General features: G+C 41.2%; 1 protein-coding gene across 3 annotated transcripts in view; it reads right to left on the minus strand.

The window, feature by feature from the left end:
* Positions 1-20,871, minus strand: part of ryk (receptor like tyrosine kinase) — a 39,683-nt gene that overhangs the window by 2,230 nt on the left and 16,582 nt on the right. Inside the window, exons 5-15 of one of the 3 annotated variants that reach the window (XM_069150876.1) lie at positions 19,652-19,717; positions 18,867-19,005; positions 17,730-17,830; positions 15,486-15,569; positions 11,516-11,641; positions 7,961-8,047; positions 6,761-6,830; positions 5,357-5,489; positions 3,189-3,298; positions 2,887-3,046; positions 805-941 (exon numbers count right to left, since the gene is read on the minus strand). In XM_069150876.1, the coding sequence (XP_069006977.1) occupies positions 805-941; positions 2,887-3,046; positions 3,189-3,298; positions 5,357-5,489; positions 6,761-6,830; positions 7,961-8,047; positions 11,516-11,641; positions 15,486-15,569; positions 17,730-17,830; positions 18,867-19,005; positions 19,652-19,717 (1,213 nt within the window). Of the gene's footprint in view, positions 1-804; positions 942-2,886; positions 3,047-3,188; positions 3,299-5,356; positions 5,490-6,760; positions 6,831-7,960; positions 8,048-11,515; positions 11,642-15,485; positions 15,570-17,729; positions 17,831-18,866; positions 19,009-19,651; positions 19,718-20,871 lie in introns of all 3 variants that reach the window. The other 2 variants (XM_069150875.1, XM_069150877.1) reach the window with 2 other exon arrangements.

The following is a 20,871-nucleotide window of genomic DNA, read 5'->3' on the forward strand; positions in this document are numbered from 1 at the left end:
GTGATGAGAAGGAAACGCAGGAAAGCAAAGAATACGTAGAGAACGTGTTTTTACACCCGTGGAAGCATTTCTGAGATGCCAGAGGCAAAAATTGTATTTAGACATATCGTTTGTCCAGCGATGACATTTCTGAGTTATTGAATGAACTGAATGATGATTGACAGCCATCAACAAGGAGGAGCCACGAAATACCAGCAATGTCAAAACTTCTCAGCATTTCCCTGCCTCTGGGTCGTTCCAGCGTATCTCTGCTTGGATATCCCCCCCAGTCCCGTTATTCAGGTGTGCTGTCACAGGTCCTGAATGTGTCCCGCAGAATTCACAGGTAGCTTCATCAGGTTCACGAACACTATCGAGGCACTGAATGAAAAGTCACCTGCTCATCACAGAAAGATCTGGACCTGCTGATCGCTGTTTGTTGGAGGATCTCATCCACCGTCCCTCCTCTTTTATTATAAGACTTTTTTTCGCCTTTTTGTTTTTCCTACAGCATCGACTTCCTCGCTGGTAATCTCCTCTATAGCGTTTTGTTCTTGTTATATTTAAAGGTTATTTATGAATTCAATGGGATCAGAGTTCCTTTTCCTTTTGCGGTCGCTCTGTTTTCCACTGCTGGAGTCACTTTAACACACAAACCCCTCATTTAAAAACAGCGATTTGAACCCGATTTCAATGAAGCAATTACTTTTAGTAAATCCCCCGCATAACGGGTGCAAAAAAAATGTGCAAACTTTTGGAAGGAACACGAATTTAGAAGCCTTTATTTGAGATCTCAGTAAATTATGTGTGTGGAAATCAACTCACAGTTCATCTGGACAGTTGATAGGTTGTGCTATTCTGTACCCATCCTTCAGGTAAGCAGACATCTCGAACGGGTCGATGTCGACGTAGGGCGTCTGACCCAGAGTCATCAGCTCCCACAGCGTCACTCCGAAGGCCCACTGGGAACACACAGCGCACCACAAACACCGAGACCTACTGTTTAACATTCATGTTCATACAACATATTGTAACAATGATCACCACAAGCTGTTTTCTTTAACATGTGCTCGTTAAACAGGATAAACATGAGCAGCATTTCTACCCAGACTTTGGGAAACCAGCGGTGCCCACCAGCTTTCAAATACACAACGTTCCCATGTGAACAATGCAAGGAAATTATGTCCAAAAAAATGATTTGGAGTATAAATCACTGCTGCATGTTTCTGTTGAGATACTGAGAGTATAAACAGCAGGGTGGTCGTTATGTTGAGGGAAACTAGGTTCAAGCTCCCATGTCCTTGTTTCTGTTCACTGTGACCTGTGAGGAGAAAACAGATGAAAACAACCATTTCCCTATTTGTGTGATGAAGTGTTACTCTCATTATTAACCTATAAATAAGGTCATTCCCAAAAATCAAAATGCTAACAGTAGGTTTTTGTCCCCGTGAGTGTTATTTGTGATGTTGGGAGTTGTGCTGGTTCTTATCTAAAGTAAAACTGGCAGCTCTTGCTAACCTGACCCCGACTCTCACAGAATGCACCGGATGCTCCGAGTTTGTGTTGTGTTGTGTTGGTGGGCCATCGGCTTCATCGAGGTGACACCGGCCTTTAAAAAGGAAGTGCAGGGAGTGCTTAAAACCAGAGGTCAAGGTGACTGGAGGGCTTCTGGGAGGAAAAACGTGTTGTACAGTAACCCACCCTGTTCCCACATCAGGCCGCTGCCAACATTCCCAACGAAGCCTAAACATGCCAACAGTAACCGTCTTCCTGTCGCGCTCCGTCTCCGTGTGCGTAACCACCGACATAAACGGCGTAACGGTGATGCCGCGCGGCTCCAGCTACTTGTCTGGACTTCCCCGAGAGCTGAGCCGGCTCCTAATGGCAGGCCCGTGTTCAGACTATGTGTGCCGTGATTGCCATGAAGCGGCTGGACCGTAAGAGGAATGCGGGGGGGTAGGGTGGACATCTGGCTGGTGTCCGAGTGCCGTCTTTGAGGATCTGTTCAGCTTCCCGAGTGTCTCCGCCCGCTCTGCTATCCTGAGACAGGAAAGAGGGCAGAGGCAGAGACACACGGCGCTCAACGCTGGACCTCCCTTCCCTTTGACACCTCGACCGAGTGTCTCAGAATGGCTTGAATACAATCGGTGCTATTTCCTGATTCGCCTCCTCTTGTCTCCTGAAAATATAATATCTATTAAAATCTCATTAGCGACAGGAAAAGTGACTTTAGTTCTTCTTTAGTGGTCATTACCCCACAGATACACGGTCACCTGGTTAAATGGAAACTTTTTCTGATTTTCAACAAGCTTTCTTTCATTAGAATATGGGCACTACATGCAAATGTTCAACTTCCCTCCATGTTGCCTGCACTGAGAGCTCCTCGCTCATTTGCAGACAAAAGTCTGAAAGATGACATGATTTTTTTTTGACAGCTCCAGTGATGTTACTAGATTCTTTTGTGTATGCAGCCTCCACAGAGAGTCAGATTAAAAGAGAAACACCTCCTCTCTGCAAAATGAAAAGAGCCTGCCCGCCATGTTGTCTACTCATAACTGACAACCACTTGATGACCATGGCAGAGGGATGTTCCTGTACATCTGGAATAATACTGTTTTTATTTTGTAATGCTGGAATCAGACATTTGGGACTACTTCTGCGAGCCAGACTACAACGAGGAAGAATTAAGAGGCTGCGCCAGCTGAGTCAGGCACCAGCATGTGTCACGTTGTGCCAAAGCTTTGGACCCAGGAGACTTATTACCCTGAAGAAATGTTTCATGAGCCCCAAAAACACACTCAGCACTGCACAGCGAGCCCAGTTTGATGAAAAGGCCATCTTTCCTGCAGAGATAAACCCCTTTAAGCTGCAAGAAATAAACCGTGTATGTGGTTCTGTAGTTCTTACCACGTCACTTGCACTAGAAAAGTCGTTGTTGAGCAAGCTTTCAAGGGCCATCCAGCGGACGGGCCGGTTCTCATTGTCCCCCAGACAGTGGTAATCCATGGGAAAAAGATCTCGAGCAAGGGCATTGTCTGTAATCTTCACCTGCATGTTGTCGTCAATGCTGTCGGTGGGGGGGGACAAAAGAGCAAAGTCGGCGTCTTTATTTTTCATAGTAATTAAATTCCAAACCAAATCTTGTGAAAGCTGCAGGGGACAGCTGAGGACAGACCGACGGCAGCTCGGAGACGAACGGGGACACTTACACGCAGTTCCGAGCAGCGAGGTCTTTGTGGATGACCTCCCTACGAGCCAGGTAGCTCATTCCACATGCAATCTGGATGGCCATATAAACCAGGTCTTGTTGAGAGATCGCCTGAAAGGAAATGGGGGGGGGGGTGGGGAGGGAGAGAGAGGTGAGGTGAGGTGAGGTGAGAGGTGAGAGGGGGCAATGTGCATTTGAGAGAAAGGAAATAAAAGAGAGGAGGGAGCGGTGACAGGAGAGCACAGCTCTCACGTGAACTTTACGGTGGTGAAATTGGTGTTCCGTGTCAAATTGTTCTGGTTTCCTCAGAATTGGGACACAGTCTACTGCAGGTCATAGATGGACGTTACATACTCTATAGATTACTTTGGTCTTTAGATACAAGAGGAAGGCTCATCAGCTGAAAAACAAGACTCTGGTGCCCAGGAAACGGGTTCGCTTAAGAATATAAAACACCTTTTAAAGGTAGTCGGGGTGCATAATGATCAGAATGCTAATAAGAATAAACAATATCCAAAACTTTATTGAATAAAAATACAAATGAAATACATGTTTGCAGCATCGCTCTAGAAAAGGCAACGTTTGGTTTGTTGGTCCTCCAGCAGGTTCTTTGGTTTTACTGGACTTCCATGAAACTTGGTACAGACAACATGTTCCCCTCAGGATGAACTGCAAGAACTGTGGAGACCCTTCAACTTGTCTTCAAGTACCAGCAGCTACTGAGTTACGCTGTTTAGCACATGCTCTGGCATGCTGAAGCTTTTTTTCCCACCAACATGCTAAACTAACTCAAACGTGGTGAACATCAGGATATTAGCATGCCGAGCGCCGCTGTGAGCTGCAAACATGGCCGTACACCCTCTCTCTTTGGTCCGCTGTGGCAAAGCCTCAGATTACATTAGTTTTGAAATGTACGATCACATTATGAATATTGCTTCATAACTTTGTACACAACACAAGGAGGATCTGACGCACGAAGTCCCTTCCTCACAGGTTGGAGCGAGTCTGACATTAAAGAAAGTTGTTTGCTTTGCGCGTGGAGCTTCTGAAGGTCTTCCAGACAATAGCTCGGCCAGCAGGAGTGCCGGAGAAAATCCTCGGCAGTGCGCACAGAAAAGATCCCTGACTGTTAACAAAGTGCGGCAGCTCCTATGATGTAAATAAACATCCTGTAAAGCTGAAAATATCCTTCTGAAGAGCTTCTGAAGTGACAGCGACATATATTAATGTGGGTATTTATACGTTTTTGTGTCTGATCCAATTCAGTCAGAACAATCGCTGGCTCAGACACACAATGTTTTGGTTGCTGACAACTGAAATGAATTACTCCACAACACAGGAAAACAAGGTCTAACGCAACAGTGAAAACAGATAAGAACATATGAAGTAAACCACTCAAACAACAGCGAGCTGTGTGTAACCGTCAGCCGTCGCTGGAAGAGTGACAACTGTGGAAAAGGTCGACGCTCAACACTTCTCTCTCCTCACGGTTGCACCTTCCAAACCAGATGTTCACTTTCACAATGGCTTCCACACTGCAGTGTTGTGTTCACTCACTAGTGCGTTATCTCCCCTGCTCCCATACACTGCTGATTTATGGCCCCGTTTACTGCAACGGCACAACTTAATGACTGTGTCTCTGTCACCTGTTACTGCCAAAAGTACATAATGAAACTGTCGGGAAGGAAGGTGCTGATGTGTTACCTGAAACTTTACAAAGGGGTTTTGATGAATGCAAATGGATGGCAAGCTTCGTCTTGTGGTTGCGAGTGTTTTGCTACATCTGTGGTGTGGAGCTGATTGATTGGTTGGATCTGCGCTGTGGCTTTGCCAAGCACTTCAAAGACTCCCCGGGGTTAACCTGTACAAAAGCCTGATTGTCTTTTACATGGTGAATAAAAATCTCAGCCCTGAGCACCGGCTTCATGACTATATCAACAGTCCTTCTAATAACAGTGTAAACACTGCAGGTGTTACTTAGCGGTGATTGCCGCAAACACACAAAACCTCCTTTCAGGTGGAATCTGTCTTTTCTTCCAAGTTGAGGGGATTTATTGTAATAGCTTAATAAATGTCTCAATGCCACACCAGTTGAATCGGTGCATTTATCTTAATGGTATAACAAATAGCTGAAAGCTCCAGAAGAAGTATCCTGAGATGAAGCCTCACCTGTGGGTTGTTGGCTTCTGCCAGCTTGCACTGCCGCAGGAACAGCTTGAGATTCCCCCAAGCCATGAAAGGCAGCAGCACCATGGGCTTCTCCCCCTCCTCTGTGCACACATGACTGATGGGCAGCAGATTTCTAGAGGTGGAGAGGAAACGGCGTGTGACAGATCGTATTTACAGCGTGCGTACATGTGTGGAGGCTCGCAGCATATCAAAAGGGCCTTCGGAAGACGGCCGGAGACGTTAACGGGGAACATCAAAATGAAGAAGAGGAAGTGTGAGAAAATCTTGTCAATGCGCTGACCTCAAAAGGAGGAAAAAGGGAAAACGACAATACTTTCCACACAAAGAAAGTACAGTGAAGGTGCATTGCTGCTGTAAGTCTCGGGTCAAATCTGCTTTAAGAACGCTGTTGGAATAAAAAACAAATTCAGAGTTCGATATCAAAACAGAGACCACACGTTTAAAACGCGAACAACCGTCACACGGCAGAGCTCGAGCGCCACGTTGGCGTGCCAGCATTTTTTCTTCGTCTTGTGAATGTTTTTTTTTTTTTTTTTTTTAATTTTTAGTCGTTCTCTGATTTTTTTTTTTGGTGATTGTTCTGATCAAAGCTGCTCTGCAGCAGCTTCTGTTAAAGTTTTAAGAGACTTTTTTGCGTTACAATTACATTATTGTCAAAAATTGCAAGTCGAGGAAGAAAAAAAGGCAAATTATAAAAAAAAACTAAATTATACCTTATAAAGAAAGAGTCATATTTAATGACTTCACAATAAGCAAAATGCACATCACATAAATAGCTGGAAACATTTTTAGTTCAGAATTTTAAGTATACAAAAAAAAAATTCCTGAGTCATTAAAGTGTCGCAGCCAACAGTGACTGCATTACAGAGCACATTATATGCTACAACTTCAGTAGAAACAAGTGCTTAAAATGCTTTTGAAATTGAGCTCATGCTGCACGCACAAAAACAAAGTGCAATCTCTCAACTGTAAGGGTGTATGAAGTACAACTCAGGCTCCCTGTAATATTCTCCACCATCCTAATTTTCGAGGAGCCTCATTCTCAACCGTGAGGTTTTTGGGATGTTGAGATGAGAGGTTGAAGAGACTTGCTGACTGTAAACAAGGAGCTGCAGTTGTTGATAAGCCAAGTTTTTTTTTTGGAGGGTTTACTGTGTGCCATAATGCCTTCGGCAGTAGTTTGAACGATTAACTTTAATGTGGAGCGACTGCGGTAATTTTGCAAAATTGCAAGCTCCCGCAAATAATATGCAGGTTTTTGGATTTAATTTAATTACAGCAATTGCAGGATTTTGCGGAGGGACTGTTTTTTCTTTTTTTATTCATTTGAAGGAGAACTCCCCCAAAACCCCAACAAACTGTGATGCGTGTTCTTCCACTCACCTGTGATGAAGTCCACGAAGTTTGCAGCTTTCTGTCAACATCATGGTCACCTGCACCTCGGAGGCATGATCTGAAGAAAAGAAACAGAATACCATTTAAAAAAAACAAACAAAAAAAACTGGAGTGACGAGTGACAGTTGAAACAGAAAGGAGACATTTTCTCTCTGATCCCATGTGGTGTTTGATTTTGATCTGCTTCATTGCGCCATTTGCCAACAGTCATTTGTAAAAGGAAACTTCAGAGGAAAACTGACTTTTGCCAGTTTTTAATCTGTGATTGCAGCTTTGCCATCGTCTGGTACTTATGGAAAGCCGTATTGTTTGCTTCCCCAAAGGCATATGAGGAGGAAGTCAAGAGTTTAACAAAGCCAAAACTGGCATGAGGATATTGTTGGGCGGGTGGTATGCACCCCTCCCTGAGTAAACATGAGAGAATGAAGAGGTCAGAAGGCAACTAGCAGAGAACGCTGACACATGCAGCAAACAAAGAACCTGAACGCCCCACATACGGGAACCCTTCACTGGCATGCAACCATCAGCACGAGTAAGACGTATGATTCATTTGCTGTCATATCGGTTTGCTGGATTCAAGCCATATAGGGACATCTGCTGCAGCCATCAGAGAGGCACCTACTACTTCTAAAAGACAGTTTGGTTAACCATCATCGGGGCTCAATTACAAAATAATTTTAAAAAAAAACTCTGTTTGAGCCCGTTGACCTTCTTTGGCGTTACAATTATGTTTCAGGCCTGATGACGTTTATTGAGCATTCGAGTTTTCCTTCTTAATAAACACACTACGTGATATATCCTTTGATTTAACGAAAGTCTGCCAAACGTCAGACTAAAACAAATGTAATAAAAAGTGGCGCAAGTTGGTTTCCACTGCTACACATTCTGTCCGGTGCTGCATCAGGAAGCAGTGTTGTCTATTGATGTGTGTTGATGTGTGTTGATGTGTATTGATGTGTATTGATGTGTATTACTACACCATTGAGTCATGCTTAAAAAAGAAGTTGGGCGTAGAAAAGAAACCTTCGTCGATCTGCTGCTAAAGATTTGCAGTAATCCGGTTACTTGAGTGCATTTAAATGCAGATGAGTTGCTCATCGACAGCAGGGACAAACCTACAACATTTGACTTAATGACGTTTTCAGTACTTTTCCAAGTGTGCGTACGACTGTGTGTTATAGTGTGTACCTTTCACTGTCTTCACAAAGACCTGCTTCTCCTTACTGGGGTCCTTCTCGTCCAGCAGCACGCCGTGGAAGATGCGGCCAAACGTGCCTGTCAGAGACAAACCACAGGTTTTATCTGAGGAAAAGGGCAAGAGTAAAAAAAGCCAGAGGCATCGCTTTCAAAGATCCAAATGTCACTTCACTCACTGACCACCATGCCTGGCTGGTCCGTGGACACAAGTGGACATGCTGCCGTTTAAAATGCTTTGTCTCTAAACAGACACAAGACACAGACAAAAGCCAAAAGAAGATCAGCTCAGCGGAGCCCAGGGGACCTTTCATCACTTAGAATGACTCTGAAATACATACGATGTGAAGGCTAAGTGAGCACGTTCATCATTTCCTTTGTCTAAACTGTCACCCCGTTGCTCCAGGACTTTTCTGAGGTGAAATGCCATTTCAGAACATAAACCATCAACATAAACTTAGATAAAAAAAAATAAAAAAAAATCGGGAGCCCCGGGGCTGGCTGTGCCATATGTTTCAACAGGAAAGAGATGAAGCATAACAACAGGGTTAGTGTTTAAGTGTCCCTCCTGCTCCCGCCTTCTCAATCGAGCCTGTCTGGACCTGCTGCCTCCCAAAAACAGAACTCCACTCAAAGTTCACCGCTCTGAGACGCGGCCTTGAACAGCGAGTCTTGTAGTTGTTGTTTCACCTCCCATATTTTAAATATAAATATTATGTTAGAAGTCATTTTGTATGCAGGGCATGACGTATATATCTGACTGCTGTAAAATTGATTCACAAACACATTTATTTGCAAGTGTGTTTTCTTGCAGATGTGGAGAAGAATGATAACAGTTTCAGTACTTAGAACTGTGTAGCTACTTTGCATTATCTAGCATCAATATTTACATTCCGACATGTTTTCCGACTGACGTGAAAGAAAGAGGAATGAAAGTGAAATCAAAACAACTTTAGCTGTACAAGGCAACATCAACGCTGGCATCTGTGTGAGGCTACGCTGGGGTTGATATGGGCTAATGCTATCATGCTCACAGTGACAATGTCAATATGCTGAAACAGGGAAATTCCCCTTTTGGGACCCATGAATGTCTGCACAAAATCTAATGGCAATACATCAATCAGTGGTTGAGTTATTTCAGTCTGGATCCAAAGTGGTGGAGCGATTAATCAACATTGCCTGGCTTTAAAACAAATGATTGAATATTTTTTCCAGACTGACAACTTCAATTAGAGCTTTTGTTTGGTAGTTAGTCACATTGTAAAGTAAAACATCTCTGAACACAGAGTGCTGTCTGTGTTACATTGCTTAAACAGAGGAAGTGACTATAAACCATTGAAGGCCGTTAAGTGACATTTAAAAACAGAACACCCACACTTTTTTCCTCCATTGTGTAACTATTACATCATTCGCACCCACACTAAACCCCAGTGTGGGCAAACCTCCAGAAATTGAAGTACAGTCTTGTTCAGTACCATCAATCCGTGACGATGCTGAATTGTCTCCAAAAGTCCCCAGTGTCTAAAGCGAGACGACTGACAGAGCCAAACTGAAGCCCAAACAGTTGTTTGGCTTTGATACGAAGCCAAAGACGGAGATTTAGAAACGTCAATATCTGGGGCTCTGTCGATATGTAATGTGCCTCAGCAGGAATGAATTTTGTGCTATTTGAGGATCTTAGCAGGGTTTTATTGACACTGATCTGATGAGGCATGCTGATACTTTGCAGGGAAAATAAACAACACTCGTGTTCATAGGGCACTGCTTCCTTTCTAGGTTTTGTGTCTCATTGTTGTTGTTTAAAAATCTAAGAATGAAAAATAAAAAAAGTACTTGACCCCAATTGTCCCTCAACTTTGTGTCCAGTCTGTCTTGTGTGAACTGTTTGTCTTTTCAGGCAGGAGTCTTTGCTATATCTGAATTTTCTTTAGACAAATTTCAAAATGTCAATATCTAAGCTCATGAATCCTAATAGGTGTGAGAGGACTCGAGATTTACCAGGTGAAATTTAAGAGCTTTGAAGAACCTTTTAATACCACACAGCCTGCGATATAATACCTGTTCCATACCAGCCAAAGTAAATCCTTGAATTATGTATTATTATAATAATACCGTAATTGTTCAGTACTTCCCAGCAGTTTATAACAATAACAAGTCCTATCAAAGCAATCTGGACCCAGATAAGCAGCACACAATTGATGGATGGATTAAAAAAAAAAAACATAAAAATGTTATTCCCATGAAGTTTCTGTAAAAAATAACCCCTTGCCTATTATGAAATAAAAAGCTTCCCACCCGCTGTTACTCTCGGCTGACGCAACAAAAAAGGTTTGATCAGTCTACTGTTGGATTAGGCCAATCCCACCTCTGGTTTATAAATATATAATGTCTCCCGAGAGGCCACAGTTTTGTACCAAAACATAAGAAGCAACATCACAACCGACAGCAGGCGAGAAAATCTATTTAATATCAACCTTGTAAGGGTTTCAGAAGAGAGTAATGGATGTATGTGGCGTGGGGACAAAGCTGAGCCCAGTTGGAGGCTACTTAACTTAAATAATTTGATTATCGGTAGAAATGTTTACAGGCTCACGCTGAGAAGAAATACATGAAAATCAAAGGATTCAGCAGAATGTGGGTATTTAATACATTTATTAAAAAAAGCTACAGTAACTGGATACAGGCTTAATCATTGAGTCCTACTGGCTGTTCCTCTATTTAGTTTGTGATAGCTACCGTCAGGCTGTCAGGGAGCCTCCACTCCTCAGTTCTGAAAATGTAACGTACTTTCAGTACAAAACTGATTTTTAACAGGAGTGTGTTAATATACAATCTTCTGTCTCCTGTTAGTAACTTCAATATTAAATTCATTCCCAACCTGTTTTTATATGATTGCTATAAGTATGTCTCTGTTTATTTTGAATGTGTATAGTTTTTTTCTTTTATTTTGCATTTATTTATGCTGAATACTTTGTTTGGTGAAGATCTGCTGAGTAAACCTTCATTCTGACTCAACCTGCTAAATTTTTTAATTGTTTGAATTTTGTCTTTGTCCGTTTTCATGTTTGTGTTGGTGGAAATAAAGAAAATCCTAAAAATAAAATGAATTATGTCTCATTCTTCTGAGCAATTTCAACTTCTCCAATGGATTTTTAGAGCAATCTTTAGAATGTAATTCTCACAAATTAGATAAGGCAAATACGCAAAAGAAACATAGACCCTCAAGATGTCTGTGTAAGTTTTATGTGACATGAGATGTTATTAATTTCAACCACTAAAAACCTCTCCATCATTTAAAACCACATCTCACGTACAAAGAAGACTCCTCCACAAAGCAGGGGGAAGAAATGTTCACCACACGACGCAATCTGTGATCTTTGCTCTTCAAAGAAGTGCTGATCACGCTCTCTGAATTTGTGTTCCACTTTTCTGTGAAACTCTTGAGGTAATGTCCACATTCTCCTGAAGAATACAAAAGTAAGTTAGGAGTTTCTGTTAGAGAAACAGAGAGACGGACAAAAGAGGAAAGAGAGCACGAGAGGTAAATACCTTCATGTAAGACATCTCGTAGTGTGACTCTCTCCCTTGAGATCGCTATGTCTTTCACTTTAGCTTTGGCCTCCATCAGAGTAACACTCCTCAGGTCATTCTTCTCTATGCGGAGAGATGGATAACCTGTAAGGACAGAAAAATACAAACATGATCCAAGTCTAAACAAAATTCCTTCAAAGTGATTGACAGGTCTTTTAACCCAGATTAACACCAGAGAATACCCTGGAGGCTTCTGCCTTGAATCACCTCTGACAGAGACCCGTTTCTTATTCAGGGGGAAGGTTTCTTCTAAAACCTGAAAATTCTTCATTTGAATTCAAAGAATTCTGGTAATTACAGGAAACTGAGTCAGCAGGACGTAGGCAGTAATTTACACATGTTGCATCAAAGCAACTTCATTCAAAGTCCTGTATTACAGCACTTCTGTTACATTACCCCCCCCCACCACACACACACACACACACACACACACACACACACACACCATTAGCTGCTGGCTGACTGAGGTAGGAGTTTGGACATACACACATACAGTACACAAAGTTGGCCACAGTGTCTGCACAGAGATGAACATCAAAAACACAACCTCTTTCTATCAACACTGCATGTGTACACAACATGTCAACGATGAGAGATAAGCCATTTGAACCTCTTGCTTCTGCTGCTGAACTGTGCACAGCTGCTCAGACAAACTCCACATAAACCAGAGAATGGAGAGAAAATACAGAATCACCTAGAGCTCCACTCAGCCAATCTGCCCCTCAGGAAACAGCAGCTTCCACTTCAACCGATTTGATTTAAATTCACTTTATTGTCAAAATAATCTTTCGAAATCTGTCTGGCATCTAAAGCAGTGCACTGTTTTACATATATAGTAATCACATAACATTTAACCGAGCAGGTGAAACAAATACTGTCACATCTATTACACTGGGTATTATAAATATGTAACTGCAGTGCATCTGTTTCATCACTTCTCTCTTTCACATTCAGAGCTTCATCCACATAGGATCACTGAAACCTGTTTTGAACTCTGATTTAACAGTTTGACAGACAAAGAGTTCAGTGGAGTTTGTGGGACTCTAAATCTTCTGAAAGCTGATAATCTTCAATAAAATATAAGAAATGTTAGATGTAATATTACCCACCAGAGAAAACTTCACTCAAACATCTGACTCAGTCTTACAACAGATACGCAGCAGTCTAATTTTTAAGCTGAACAGAGACAGCTGAACCGACAACTGAGTCCATACTGCATAACACTGTATTATAAACTGCAAAAACACAAACAGGACCTTCTGCTTGTTTGCTCCAAATGACCTTCGTCTACTAAGAATATAAATGTTGTTGTACCTTACTACAAATATAGTCTACATGTTTACTCCAGGCTAAAGCAGCCTCCACATAAATAACCAAATATTTACAGAGGGAAACTTCTTAAATTATTGTGTTGTGGACAGAAACTAGCGGAGGACACGAGTCCACTGGAAGACCAAACAACATTTCTTATGTCTTCTTTGCATTAATGGTAAATGGTCCGTACTTGTATAGTGCTTTATCACCTTTTGGTCTCAAAGCGCTTTAACATGGTTTTCCCATTCACACACTAATGAGACAGATCACCATGCAAGGTGCTGCCATCAGGAGAACATTCACACACTGATGGTACAACATCGGGAGCAACTTAGGGTTCAGTGTCTTGCTCAAGGACACTTAGGCATGTGGACAGGAGGAGCTGGGGATCGAACCACCAACCTTCCAATTAGTGTTCAACTCACTCTACCGTCTGAGCCACAGCCTCATTAATAATGAGTGAATTCATTTTACACCACCTCCACTAATCTCTCTGAACAATACTGAAGAATATGGATCATGTTCAGGGCCTAACAAAGACATGTGTCAGTTTTGCAATCATTTGTATGGAGTGTAAAGAGTGGCGGTCAGTTCCCAGAACCTTGGGGTGCTCCTCTGTTAGTAACAACAGAAGTTGAATATGTCAGATTAACTGTGGAATGAGTAGAACCACAGAATCAGATGAAGATGAACCTCTACGTGAACCATAATGCAGATCCAAAATCTAAGAAGAGAGACTGAGCTGTAGTTTTAGGCTGGTCTAAATGCTTCAGTGTTCGGTATATCGGAGGTAAAACTGCTACGATCCTGCTTTTATGCAGTCTGGCAAGAGTTCGGTCCAGATCACACTTTAACTCCAAGATGATACTTGAAAAAAAGAGATGAAAAGACTCAAACAGATCCAAGTGAAAAGATGCAGACGTGTTGTAAGAGTAAAGATGAAAAGGTTTAAATCTCTACTGTGGCATGTGAACGGTGTTGTACAATGCTGCCCCCTAGAGGTTAAATTATGAGCACCCTTTATTTTGAACAGAACTTGTAAATTAACAAACTTTGAGACACAGCAGAGAACAATAATCCACACCACAGCTGTACATAGTACATGCTATAGTACACAAGAAGTCAAACTATGTAAGCATACATAGGCATGGTAGAGTGGGTTGAACACTAATCGGAAGGTTGGTGGTTCAATCCCCAGCTCCTCCTGTCCACATGCCCAAGTGTCCTTGAGCAAGACACTGAACCCTAAGTTGCTACCGATGTTGTACCATCGGTGTGTGAATGTTCTCCTGACGGCAGCACCTTGCATGGTGATCTGTCTCATTAGTGTGTGAATGGGTGAATGGGAAAACCATGTTAAAGCGCTTTGAGACCAAAAGGTGATAAAGCGCTATACAAGTACAGACCATTTACTTAACTGAAATGACACAATACTTTATAAAATACGACGACTTTGGAATTATTAATTTATTATGAATTAAAACATGTTTCCAAAACAAACGGTTATGCATCTGAATGAATTCTCTTATGAAGGTGTTCCAGCAGCTGACAGACAATCAGTTTTCATCTTCTTCCAGCTGCGAGGAGCTCTACCATTTTTTTGGTGCATTGTATTTTGAAATAATAATGTCCTTTAATATACATTATCAATACTTGTTTAGAATTAGTTTATATTATTAATTCTTTCTTTTCAATGAATTAATGCCCTGGTGCTTTTAATATTAACTCTGTACTCTCTCAGTTTGAGTGGTCAATATAACCAACAGCAGAGAAGCCGAAATGATCCTGTGCTGTAGCTGTTGGCAGGTCTCTGACAGGATATCCTGAAAAACAGTGTTATCAACTATTTGAGTCACACAAACTAATTTGGAGTAAAGGATGTGATCAAAATAGTGTTTTCAATAACTATAAAGATGATTGATGATCACATCTGAACTGAAACACACAGCGTCTGTATTCGTCTTAGACTGGTAATAGTAGGGCTGCCATCAATAAATGGGACTCTGCATTGATTAATTTATCAGTTCTTTTTACAGACTAATAAACATGATTATGGTTAGTGTGTAAAATAAAATAACAAAAATAAAATGTGCCAATTTCATGTTTTCAGACCCAAAAGTGACAACTTTACTCTACTTGTTTAAAAATTCAGTCTACAAAGACCTAAAACGGAGAACAGCAGCAAATCCTCACAGCCAGGAAGCTGCTGCCAGAGAATGTAAATGACTCATCAGTTAAAATTGTTGAATATTAATTTCATGTGGACACTAAAATAAGTATCTGTGTAATTTACAACACAAACAGACAGAGAATGTTAGTACAGAGCAGGTGAGAAGCGTAGGCCGGGATACTGAGGCTTGAATCAGCCACCAAGAGGGAAGGAAGCCTGAATTTCTATAAGGAGGTACTTTTGTCTTGATGCTCACAGTGCTTTAACTACAAGCAGGGACTGAAGGTAGATAAATATAACGATACAGTGTTAACTTCAGACCAAGCAGTGTTAACTTCAGAAGATATGGATAAAATATGGTTGAAGTGGTTAATGTGTGACAACAAAATAGTACCGAAGAGCACTGAGACCTAAGAAGTCTCTCAGAGCTTCACTGGAACTTACTTTTGGTTTCATGAGGGGGAGCACCGGGGTTTTGGAAGGAGGAGGCAGCAAGCTGGAGTATGGGTGCAGAACCAGGGTGATTGTCTGATGACCAGAGACAGGTGGGGAGTGGAGGGTGGGAGAAAGTGAGAAAGAGGTGGTTTAATGGAAAGTGCACACTAGTCACAACATGACCTGAATGAATGAAAGGATGTCGAACTCTTACTGCAACCTTTCAGCTCGTACACAAAACACAGGCATGCTTGAGAGTCGGATGGCGGTTCAAACAATCACATTCAGTGACACATTAGACCAAAGGAAAAGGCAAGTGGTCAAACAGGATGCGCAGAGCATGAGATGTGAGTTGTATCCACAAGAGGGCAGTAATGGATCATACATTGACAATAAGACAAACACAGCTGCTGTACTTTTCCAGTGGGTTTTAAAATGACAAGATCTCCATAATGAAAAAGATCATCATCATCATCATCATCATCATCATCATTTTCTTTGCACAGATACATCACCATACACAATATGAACAGCTGCCTGTCAACCAAACTGCATGCAGCATCTAACTGATTGTCTGAGTAAAGCCTGTGGATTACTGACATCAACATTTTTGGATTTTTTTTTTTTTTTTTTTTTTTTAACTTATGAACTGATCATTAATTATTTTATCTAAAAATGTTGCAAGGGTAAAAATCATGATGATTTTCCCTCTATGATGGCAGCATTCATCTTCAGGTGAGAATGTTTCAGTTTGTAAGATCCTGGATTAATGTGCATTATATATATATATATATATATATATATATATATTTTTTTTTTTTTTTTTTTTTTTTTTTTTAAAGACAGCCTTACCTCCTTTACCTTGCCATCATTTACATTAGCATTTTAATTTTTTTTTCTTTTTTCTGTTTGTTATGTAATTTTGATGCTCTAGGCATGAGCTCAAAAAGCGACTGTCTGCCACCAGCAGAGACTACAGGAAGTTACTGCCCGCAGGCAGGAAATAGTTTGGCACATGAGCCCCTGTTAAAAGTAAAATTGTCATTTTAGCACTTTTTGTACACATTACACAAACGAGGTGCTAATTAGTTAGCTTTAGGGGAGAGGGTAAGCACATTTTGTTCCTGTTAGACACAGCCAGACTGGCTGTATTCCTGCATCCAGTATTTAGGCTAATAGGCTGCTGGCTGTAGTGTTATATTTTACAGACATAAGAGTGGTATCATCTTCTGATCTGACTCCATAAAAAGACCACGACTGTTGTTGGCACAAAGTAAACATCAAGAGGATGCAATTGTATTGTTTAACTGGTTTACAACATACAACAGATACAAGGTGTACAATGTTCAAATATAGAAAAAAGTTAAATGGATTTGAAGAGTGCAGGAAAAGAGCCTTCAGACTAATAAAGCAATACTCAATATAAGAAACGTCTTTATCTGACGTCTAGAAATTGTTGTATAGCAACACTAAATCTCATTTGAAATTTGCTGCCCTGAGAAACTGCTCAGTGCAACAACAACAAAAAAAAGCACGTCAGATCATTTTCACTTCAAAGAGTTACCCATAATTACAGTAGGTGCCAACCAGGAGACCAAGGGCTGGGTGAGTAATAGCACTGCTACCTGACACCATCAACAACAACAGAGGAGATGAGATTCACTTACTGCTTATGAAACTGACAGACTGGTAAAAGGTGACAGAGAGTGAGTTCTAACGCTCCTAATGCAGCCCTGACGTACACAAGTATAATCTTCAGACTTCACACTTACTGTAACGCTGTTACCGTCTTATCTGCCTTTTCCCACCATGTTTTATATTTACATCAATTCAGAGTTGATCAGTGCCAGTTCCAATATAACAGACTGCTTTCTCTCCTCTAACTGCTGCCTGCCTGCTGTTTACACATCGCTCACACAGTAATGGGTCACAAGGGTGGTAGTAACAAAAAGAAAGACCCCATCACTGCAGGAACTGTGTGCTTCATTACAATCTTATGAAACCAGTTAAGCTAATTAGGTCACTCAGTGGATTATTGCATTTGGACAAGCATGCGCATTTAGAGATGCCAGTGCGAGAAAAGGCAAAAGATGACGGCACACCGAATCACTGGATGGACTTTAAAGAATAATCTGCTATGAGTGTTTTGTTTTTTAAAATGAAGCTTAAATTCTTGTTGTATCTTGTAGCAGAGGAGCCTGAAGGATGTGTTTGTTTACTGTTATAGTGGGGAGAGGTAATAAGATGTCTTACTGGTGACCGGGGTTGCGTTGTTCGGAGTGTCGGCCCTCAGGTACTGCGTGGTCTGGGTGGACGGCTGAGAAAGGCCCTGCGAGCTTCCACTGTCACTCACACTGAAACACACACAGGAACAACATGAGGTCGTTATGTGAAGGTACACACATCAGGCTGCACCATCTATTAGTTTAATACATGATATCGTTCCTAAAATTTAATTACTATGTAGTTTTAAACAAGTGATTGAAGACCTTGTAAATGGATTCTTAAACTTGCACTATTTGTGTAACGTAGAAAAAGAATTAAATATCTAATTTCTCCATTTTCATTGATTCAAACTGTAATCATTGGGAAATAGAACTGAAACTCTTTGCAGTTTACTTCATTTTAAAAGCACTTTTTTTTAATTTTTTTTTTTTTATCAAACTTCAGGTCAGATGAAATGGCCATGTTCCATTCACTCTCTTACAATCTTCACTCTTAAAAGGGTCATTTACACACGAGCCAGTATAAACAGTTGGTTTTAATTTGGTGATGCGTGAACCAAGGCTTAAAAACACGTTCTAACTAGGCTAATTTTGATCTCACAAACAGCTCATTCAATTGAATTGCTGCTCTCCATTATGAAAGTATAATAATTTATAAACATCAGTTTGTGCTACTCAGAAACCTCAGTGATAAAAACAAATCAAGTGACAACATTTGACTCCACAATGTTAGAGCTCGTGCAATTTTCTGCAACTAACAAACATAACAGCAACTATATGTAGGGAAAATATCATGTCAGATGTTTTTCCACGACATGCTATCAATCTTTGGACAATTTAAATTGGCCATTGTCCTGACGGCCAACCTCTGCTGATTTGATTTCTCACGGAAACATCTGATGGCCTGTGCAGCTGCTTACGTCCATCTGGTATGGAGATCACAGACTCTGAACAACATGAGCGCTCAAGAGCAGGTTTTAACTTGATATACAGTAATCCTCTCTCACCTATTTCGGTTGGTCTTTGAAATACTAACATGGCTTCAACAGGTGACAGATACAAGACTGTAACTCTACTGGTTTTCACCAACTATCAGTGTAACACAGAGTGCTTCACTTTACTGATATATAACAATGAATGTGGTTCCTTTTGAACCAGGACAAACCTGTCCTCCATCTCCACTCTCTTCATGCTGTGCAGGTGCAGGATGGCCAGGATGATGGCCACAAGGAAGATGACAATGCAGCAGACGCTCACGCTTATATAAAACACCTGGGTGGAGGTGGTGGGGGTGGTCACACCGTCTACTGACAGAAACAAGACACACGTGAACAATCAGACAAAGGAGCAACTTGGAAAAATGGACATCATTGCACACGTAATACCATCATCATTGCAAAAAGCGCCCACAGTTTGCTACAAGCAGAGAAAAAAATATGAGGGAAGGCAAATGGATAAAGAGGTGAGTGAAAGAGAAAGGGGGAGAGAAACTATTAGTGCACCGATGGCTCCACTTAGAGTTAATGGAGGCTCGGGATGATGGAGGCTGCTCCCGGGGATCCAGTGTCTGAGAGCTTTTCTCATCACCTCTCTAAAAGCCTCACAGGGCCCCAGGTTCCTCAGGCCTACCCAAGCAGAAGGGAGACAACCCACTAATGGCACTTTGCTACTGGGGCTCACAAAGAGTCTGACTAAAACCCACTAGTAGAGGGAAAACCACTCCAGGGGTGCGTGTGCGTGTGCGTGTGTATGTGGGGATGGGGGGGGGGAAGGGCTGACAGAGTGCTCTTCAATACGAGAATGAATTCTTCTCTTTGAAATCATTTGTTTGTTTGTGGAAAGCCTGACTACAAGGGACAGCGATCGGTCCGATGCCACCTGTGATAAGACAATACACGGAGCTGGTAGAGGTGGAAAAGTAGAGCAGAATGTGGGGGTCAGATTACTTACAGTCTGGCCGTGGAAGAAGAGTGTTGTTGTTGAGAGGAGTGGGGATCTTTTGGTCATTATCTGTTTCTGTTCACAAAGAAGGAAAGAGAATTACATCAACTCCAGTCAATGTTTAAGTCATGTCAGTCCTCATTTATACACCTATGAAAGTCAGAGCAAAACCTAATACTGAAAGAGAAAAGCATTTAGCATTTAGTAAAAGCCCAGAAATACTGTTTTACTTTTAGTCTTCTCTGACCACACAGACCCGTGAAATAAAGAGCCTTGAATTTTCTACCACATCTCATGAACTTCCAAAGATAAAGTAATTTAGTCCAATGCCACAATGAAAAGCAATGGCCTGGTGTGAGATGTAATGTTTACATACAACATGACAACTCAATTGAATTGAATTGAATTGAATTGAACATGACAACGACACAGAAAATGTGGTTGGAAGATAAGTTAAAATGTTGTTCTGTGTAATTTAAAGAACAAAAAGAGCCTGTCTCGTATGTAGTGAGGAGTGGTTAGAACTCTTTTCAGATTTTTCAGGAAGTAAATGCAATTTAAGTATCAAACATTAGAGAATGTCATAGAAAAGAAGTGATGAATGATCAGTGTATAACTGTTATTTAAATGTATAACAACATTAAACCTACAAAATCAACAGTGAGGACCGTTCTTTACTAGTCAGCAACATCCAGTATTATGAAATAGTGTTTAAGGTTGCCTTCCTAAAAAGCATTTTGAGTCCCTTGAAAAGTTGCAGTAGTTAAAAATGAGAATAAGTCAGTAAGTTCAATGTGTGATTATGAAACAGCGAGCATTCACCATTGTTTGTCCACTGCTGTGACATTATATGAACAAGCAGAGAAGAGAGCTGCCAGGGATGATTGCGCAGCTCACATTCGGAGCACCACTCAGGCACACAAAGAATCTGTTCATGCTGCTAATTTGACTCCTGCTTAAAATAAGATGGGAATAAATTGGTTTCCATGGGGCATATGGCAAGAAGCCTCTTGGCCACATGTAATTATCTGCCGGCAGTTTGAAAATAGCAACAAACTGTATACAGAAAGCTGCACATCTTCCACTGTAACTCTCAGTGCTGACCAAATTAAGAAAATCCCTCAAACTAGAATAAAATCTAAAATCTACATAGAAAATATTTACATGTTTTTATTGTCTAGGTACAACAGAATGTGATTAAAATGAGTAAACCTAATAGACCTTTTTCT

This window comes from Embiotoca jacksoni, unplaced genomic scaffold, assembly GCF_022577435.1.
Source record: "Embiotoca jacksoni isolate LCO1_2020_lvr unplaced genomic scaffold, fEmbJac1.0.p SCAF_16, whole genome shotgun sequence".
In the NCBI taxonomy this organism is placed as follows: Eukaryota; Metazoa; Chordata; class Actinopteri; family Embiotocidae; genus Embiotoca; species Embiotoca jacksoni.